The following is an 8,073-nucleotide window of genomic DNA, read 5'->3' as shown; positions in this document are numbered from 1 at the left end:
TATATTATATCGTGGGTATACTGGCAAAAAACGTTAACTCAAAAAGTCAAGTTTTTAACGCTCTACAAACTGGCAAAATACACTAAGTCATATTAAATTTCATATATCTGTAGTTTTAAAAATAAATTTGAGGTTAAGTCGCATACCCGGTATTTTATTCAGGCTAAAAGCTTTAAATAACTTAATATTTACTTGATATAAAATTAAGAAACGGAAAAATTAAAAACATGTTCTTAAATAAGCACTTAACATATTACTATATTTAAATAAGATACAAAAGAGTAAAATTGGAACAAAACTTAAATGCTTGATTTCTCAATACGGGGACTTGAGAGTTAAAGCTTTTTGCCAGTATACCAACAATATAACCTTTACCATTTTGATTTCTTTTGGTGCTCATTTTTAAATTTGGTAAAAACTGACACAACTTATGTTAACAATTAATGTATAAATAGTGTATCACACTAGTATAGAAAGACCACCCAGATATTAGCCTATGCAGATGACCTAAACTTATTCTCCAGAACCGTCCCGGGATTAAAAGATGATTTCTTAAAGCTTGAAATGGCTGCAAATGACATGGTCTTCAAATTAATACATCTAAATATATGTTTGCAAGAAAGTCACAAATAAATTATGTACAACAGGCAATTGACGTTGGGTCACACCACATAGACAATGTCAATTCCTTTAAATATTTAGGTACTGTAATGACTAATGATAACAATTACAGTACCGAGATTAGAGCACGGCTATCGGCAGCAAACGGATGTTATTATGGCTTGTTTAAACATCTGGGATCCAAATTGCTCACGAGAAAAACTAAGACCATTATTTACAAAACTCTCCTCAGGCCGGCCATTACATATGGTGCCGAATGCTGGGTTATGACTAAAAGAGATGAAAATATGGTATTAGCATTCGAAAGAAAAATACTTAGGAAGATATTTGGTGCTGTCAACCAAAACGGAGTGTGGAGGAGACGGTTTAATCATGAATCAGAGGCACTGTATGGCGAACCCAACATTGCACAATTCATCAAAATAAGAAGATTACAATGGTCGGGCCATGTGCACAGAATGAATGATAACCGCACCACAAAAAATATTATTTATACCACTCCGGAAGGCAGACGAAGCATAGGCAGACCAAAATTAAGATGGCTGGATGCTGTGGAAAGTGACATAAGAGCGATTGGCCTGACGAACTGGAGAAGAGCCGCGGGGTGCAGGGAGGAATGGAGACAAATTCTGGAGGAGGCCAGGGCCCACAACGGGCTGTAGCGCCACTGATGATGATGATGTATCACACTTTGAAACTGTACTCACCGAATGTATCCAAAAGCTCTTTCGTCGTCAGTAAACTGTTTCCTGAACTCATCGAATTGGGAACCTCTCGCGGAGCAGACTATTTGAGCACCCTCGTATTTAAAAACAGCCCTGTAAATAAAATACACATACTCTGTTTTTTGTTTGTTTTATAATTCCATTTAAAAGATTCGTACATAAAAAAATATTCAAAAAAACATCAGCGGATATTTGAAGTGCTGTGAGAGGCAAACTCAAGGACATGGGCTGGTAATCCAAACGCTCTCGCGTCCGTAGAAAAACTATTTATCTCGCGTATTTACGTACAAAATATACGAGATAACGTGTTTTCATTGGCCGCGAGAGCGGTTCAGAATAGCACCCCTGGGCCTCGATTATAATGGGAATTCAATTTTATCTACAAAGTAAAATTAAGTTTTCCGTGTGAAAAAAAAGAGTATGTTTACATTTTTTTTTCTAAATGTGTTTAATTACCGGTTACCGACGAAGATACTTTTAATTTTCATACAAATAAACACTATTTCGAATATAAATATCGATATTAGTTTATACCGTCGCCCTGGGCCGCGATTATGAACGGCTATCTTCATCGGTATATACTGAAACGGTAAAAAATAATATAAACTAATATCGATATTGATGTACGAAAGTGTGTATATTATCATGAACATTTAAAGTATCTTCGTCGGTAACCTATAATTGAACACGTTTAGAAAAAAAATTTGTGTGCATATTCTGCTTGTCATACAGAAAACTTAATTTTACTTTGTAAATAAAATTGAAGAAAAATGTTAACTTCTCTTTGTAATCAGGGCCCTGGAAGCTCTTTGTGGACACCATATGCTCCAACTAGGGAGCGGACATGGAATAGTGATAAATTACAAAAATTTGGATAAGATTTTGTAGAACATTTAGAAAATTTAAATAGATTTGTTTCTGGGTTGCGAACTCTAAAATTAACGAGCCATAAGCTTTGGACAATCGACCATGTTATTTCATATGTGAATATGTTGTTCTTTATTTAAGAATAACTTACCAATCTGTGACAGAGCTGTCTGATCTGACATCGTCGTATGCGGCCCGCACATCTTCCTTGTCGATTCCTGTTGTCATGGCAACCTGCGAATAAAAAAAAGTTGAATTACATTTATATATTTATTAATTCAATATATGGTCAATCACAACAGTTATATGAAGAAACATATTTACAAGAAACTGAACCAAATGAACACTCAACTATATAGCAACCACAAAAAAAGACAAAAAAATTATGGCATACAATATATTATTTAATAACACGGTCAACATATAAGACTTCGAGCTAACCCATGCCAATTTGTCTTCATCACACACTGTGTTAATGGCGAAAAGATCTATCCCAAAGAATTCGAAATTATGTGACGAATTTACTAACTTATACAAGGATCAGTCAAAAACTAATGCCTCTTAATTTTTTGTACTCAAATAAAGATAGTTAATACAATTTTGAATCTGGCGCTATTCCTCAAACCTTCTACAATCTACTGCAGCAGTAACTTTTGTTTAAACAGGTGGCAGCACTGCAGTCGTTTGCGATATGGCCGACATCGATGTTCGTATGAAACAGTGTTCTGTGATTATTTTTTTTAATGCAGAAGATGAAACGCCAATTCACATTCCATGAAAGACTGAAAATTTTATACGGTGATGCAACAGCGGATGTCAGCACTGTTAGACGATGGGGTCGTCGTTGTAACGAAGCTGAAGGACAAACACCGTTGGCCGACGAAAAGCGGAGCGGCAGGCCGTTGACTGCGGTGACACCACTGAAGAAATTGCGAAAATTGGACAGCCTGACCTGGCGCCATCAGATTTCCATCTGTTCGGCCGCTAAAAGAAGCTCATTGTGGGATTCACCTTAAAGATGAGGAGGCCGTGTAAACTTCCATGCGTCAACGGTTTGGGAAGTAGGACCGTGCTTTTTACCACAATGAAATACACGCCCTTGTTAAAAGATGAACCAAAACTGTGGAAATGGACGGAGTTGTATTAAAAAGTGACAAATTAATCGTCAATAGTGTAGTTTTTAACCTATGTAATTGCATTTTGATTTCTTGACTGTCGTAACTGGAACAAGTGTCATTCAATGTTCCGATCAGCACAGCACAAACCGTGGCTTGCACGCACCAATGCGCAATGGCCCGATTGTGTCGCATTGTAAACTCGACACGAGACCTGGCATTTTGGTGTTAGGCTTTCTAGATTTAAACAATCACTAAACTAGACCAGATCTTGCCTTGAGGTAGTATTTATTATTATTTTTTGTGTCCTAGCTTTAATTTTCTATAGTTTAATTTTATTTAAATTGTACCTGTACAAAAATATAAATATGAAAGATCTTAGAACGCACGAGAACGTAGGGTCGCGAGTCATTAGATGCACCCGAGTACAATCGATCGATCGGCTGCGCCGAATTTTTGGCCAATTTATGTCCAAAACCGAAACTTCTCACGAAATTCGTCACAAAATAAATCTGTATTATTTTTCAATATTTTTCATTTTAGCAAAAGAATTGTTAAATAAACATTAAATTATTAATTTTACCTACATAAAGATAATACGTATTATGCGGTAATGTTGACATGCATATTTTTACTATGCATTTGTTTGAACAATTGGTGTTGCATAATAATTTATCATTTAAAAAAAAAGAGTAAATATGCAAGATTTTCACGGCCGTTCAGATGCACATGTCTGGGTTATTGTGCGTTTTTTGTTATCTTCAGCGACGTTTCGGATCGCCGATTCGATGCAGCGTCCGTCATCAGTATTGATGACATTCATTTCTGGGCGCTTGGGATTTGTACCGCGTCGCAGTCATCGCTATACGAGAGAATATCGCTCTGTAGCTGTAAGACGTGGTGTAATCTAGCACCTATCTGTTACAATTGCAATAGATCATAATTGGAAACGAGGAACTAGAATCCCGATCGTCCATGCGCTCCGTAGCTGCAAGACGTGCTGTCGATATGTGATGATATTTGAGGGTGCTAGAATAGGGTTGCCATCCGTCCCGATATATCGAGACTGCCACCGTTATTGGGTCGTCTGTCCCGACGTCCCGATGAGACCTATAATGTCCCGATTTAGAATTACACAGCACAATGCTGTTAATCAACACAAATCTTCTACGGCCGTACTGACTATGAATGTGTAAATATGGTTGCAAATGCCTCCAGCAATTGATGTATTTAAAGAAATTCATTGAAGCTCGCCTTACCTCGATAGAGTGGAAGTTGATGGGCTCTATGAAATATTTTTTTTTTTTAATTTTTGAAATTTAGCTAGTATTTAATTTCCATTCCTACTCATAAAACCACATTGAAAAAAGTAATATAATTGATGTTGGCCTAGTAAAAAGCAACGATAAAAAATGTCGTCTGCTGTCGGGGACTGTAGAGTCAATATTGCAGCATTACGCCAATATTAAGACAAAAAAATATATAAATATAAATTGAAGAACCACATAAAATGTAAGAAAAACACATCTATTATATTTCTGAAAAACTATTATAAAATTGCCTTTTTTTGTTGCTGCATGTCCCCATTCCAGAACGTCCCGACGAGACTCTGGCGAAATATGGCAACCCTATGCTAGGAGCAAACTTAGAAATCTCCATTGAAGGAGTTACGGAGATATTTGCGAAAAACTTTGAAAAAAGAATCGTGACTCACAAACTCAATGGAGAATGTTTGCGGTGTCAAGTAAGCAGTATAATTGAAATCAGTTTTTGCAAGATTTAGAGACGGCTTTGAATTACGCTTTTATTTAGGTAGGTAGATTTTTATGTATAGTTTATTTTGGCATCAATAGCTGATTTTCCGTTTTTGGTGGAGATTTCTGAGTTTGCTTTTAATCTAACCCTCATTTAATGATATTTATTTACTGTACAGCGCCTTTGAGATAATTTTCATAAATAAAGGCGCTTTATAAATTATCCAACTATTTTTTTGCATTTGCAAAACACTTAATGCTTTAAACGAAAAGATGAAACTAATTATTCATAGATGGCGCTTTTATCATTTTTAATTAAAAAGGGCTATTTTTACGTTTATTTTCAATGGAAATTTTACAAAACTTGGTTTGCGGAAACTTTACACTATATTGATTGTAACAAATACCGTGACAATATAATTTAGCTCTTTTTCACAAAATGGTGTACAAAACAAAAAATAACTTATCTTACTTTTCGTTTTGTACACCATTTTGTGAAAAGGACCGAAATTATATTGTTATTGTATTTGGTAAAATTTCCATTGAAAATAAACGTAAAAACGGATTTTTAAAATAAAAAATGATAAAAGCGCCATCTATGAATAATTAGTTTCATATTTTCGTTTAGAATCACCTTAAGTGATGTTCCATCTCGGTTGTTCAGAATGTGTAGATTAGTCAATGAAGAAGTTCAGCGCTACGGGAAATCGGATATAAAAAATGTTTTCACGTGGTAAAAATCAGAGCATTTAATTGCAAGGCAAATTTTCACCAGAACGTATGAAAAAAAATATTAAAGTGAACTACATTGAAACCTCACAAGTTCTTGTGAACCAATCCGGTATAGCGTTATTATGTGTTGTGGTGAATTTCCGGTTTTCGGTAGTATTTTTTTTTCAACGTTTACTCTCTCTTTAAAACTAAAAACCAACCAAATCGGTTCAGTTTTGGGTGCGGATAGCGGGAATACGAGGCTTCGAATTTGTCTATTTTAATTAGGCATAATATACCACTTGCGGTTGTTTTTTTCGCACGATAATTGGGGAGGCGGCTGCGGGACAGAAAAACTATATTCAAATACCTGTTCATCAAACCGCTCTTCGCCGTATTTCCTCTTAAGGACTTTGAAAATAATTAAAAAAATTAACTATGTATCAGTGGCGAGCCGTGATGTATTTTATAGGTAATCTACAAAAAATGTTCATTAATTTTTACCTACATGTAAGTAATATATTTATTTTTTTTTCAGTAGTTCTTTGAAAATCAACTCAAATAACAGTAGGGAAATATCACATACCACGAATACCGATAAAAATATATTAAATGGATTTAGAATTATAAATTGTGAGAAATGTTTTCATACATAAATGAAAAAAAGAAACTTAATAAAAATACGTTGCTAGAAAAATGCGACGTAATTGGCCTTGGTTGTTGTGACGTCAAGATTCGCGATATTGTTCTAAACAAAGTTAAATGGAAAGGAGCAAATAAATATGAATCGTGACGTATTAGAGGCGAAGCCAATGAAATTACCGTTTTTGCGGGAATTCTAAATTACAAATTTAAAAGTATTTTTTATGTTACCAATAATTAGCAAATATTTTTTTTTTACTGGACAATATTTCATAGACCTTTATTACATTAAAAATGTTTTAAAAAAAATTCTCTATTATTATTAACCACGCGACATACGTAGCTTTATTTTATAATATTTTGAAACAATACTTGTACAAGTCTATTAAAAAATACCACAATGTCATTCAGCAGATATTTCCATTATGATTTAAATGTCAACACTAAGCCCTGGCTAATTACTTTAAAAATGAATAATGCCAAAAACGGCCACTGCAAACGCCACATGTCCTATATGATACATAGTATGTCAACGGTATTATATCAAAGAAAAATAGTGCTTCGGAAATAATGTTCGAAATACTAGTTTCCAAATAGAGCATTTTCAAATAATATTTGCAATCCGCTTGTTTTAGTACTAAACACATGCGACTAGGTTTAAGACGTAAAATATAGTATACTTTTTGTATGGAGAAATAAGCTGAGGTAATCGGCTAGTTTCATCGTTCACTGAGAACGGGCTGGGCGCATTTTATATATATTTTAAGATATAAACGGCGGTGGTGATTTATAATAAACTAGCGGAACCGACAGACGTTTACCTGCCCGAACGTTGGCATGCCTGCTATTAGCTTAGAAAAATACTTTTTATTGGTAAGTTGGTACCTAGGTACTCGTTTATGGTTTAATCCCAAAACATAAAATAATTAATTTTCAAATATAGAATTCTTTTTGCAAATGTCGAACTCGGCTCTTCTCACCAACAAGGGTGCACTTTTTTTAATGAATGCGGTTTTCAAAAATGTGTTGAATGTTAGTTAATATTATTTTAGTTTAACCAAAAACCCAGTAAAAATAAATAAATGGGAATTAATAACAAGGAGTGTAAGGAAAAAAAATGATTGGGATCCATAAAAAGCTAATGTTGTTAGCAAACATTCAAAAACAAACTTTTTTTAAACAAAAAAAAAACAACGTCCTTCCATTTTTTTGTACATGCATTATCATCGAATGCAACTCTGGTAGGTCGATGAAAAAAAGATTTATGCTTCTATTTTTTTTTTTTACAGATTCGATTGAAAATTTTAATATCTACAAACACGCGCAGCGCAAAGATCTACATTTTGCTAAAAACCGGACGCAAATCGGTTGAGTCGTTTAGGGGGAGTTTAGTGGCATCGCACGTACAGTAGAATTATACATATAAAGATACAAATTATTTTATTTATTTTCTCATAATCATGGTTACTATAAAACATTATCGAAAGTCAAATTTAATGGTGGCTGTGCATAATCGCTTATTCAGACGATTCGCCCCTGCTATGTCTGATTCCTCGCATTTTAAAATGAAAGTTTGGGACTTTTGAGATAAGTTTCTCATTTTATTTACGACGCATCAGCAGCTCTCGACACACAGGC

General features: G+C 34.5%; 1 protein-coding gene across 2 annotated transcripts in view; it reads right to left on the bottom strand.

Moving 5' to 3' along the window:
• Positions 1 to 407: 407 nt before the first annotated feature.
• The window catches only part of LOC148270896 (coactosin-like protein), a 46,337-nt gene continuing 38,671 nt past the window's right edge, over positions 408 to 8,073 (bottom strand). Inside the window, exons 2-3 of one of the 2 annotated variants that reach the window (XM_088242081.1) lie at positions 2,365 to 2,447; positions 408 to 1,439 (exon numbers count right to left, since the gene is read on the bottom strand). In XM_088242081.1, coding sequence (XP_088098207.1) covers positions 1,325 to 1,439; positions 2,365 to 2,447 — 198 coding nt within the window. In that variant the 3' untranslated portion in view covers positions 408 to 1,324. The remainder of the gene's footprint in view (positions 1,440 to 2,364; positions 2,448 to 8,073) is intronic. The other variant, XM_088242082.1, reaches the window with a different exon arrangement.

Source organism: Micrasema longulum, unplaced genomic scaffold (genome assembly GCF_059751315.1).
Source record: "Micrasema longulum isolate JH-2025_06_02 unplaced genomic scaffold, ASM5975131v1 h1tg003288l, whole genome shotgun sequence".
In the NCBI taxonomy this organism is placed as follows: domain Eukaryota; kingdom Metazoa; phylum Arthropoda; class Insecta; order Trichoptera; family Brachycentridae; genus Micrasema; species Micrasema longulum.
Note: the sequence above shows the minus strand (reverse complement) of the source record. Positions and strands in the feature narration are given on the sequence as shown.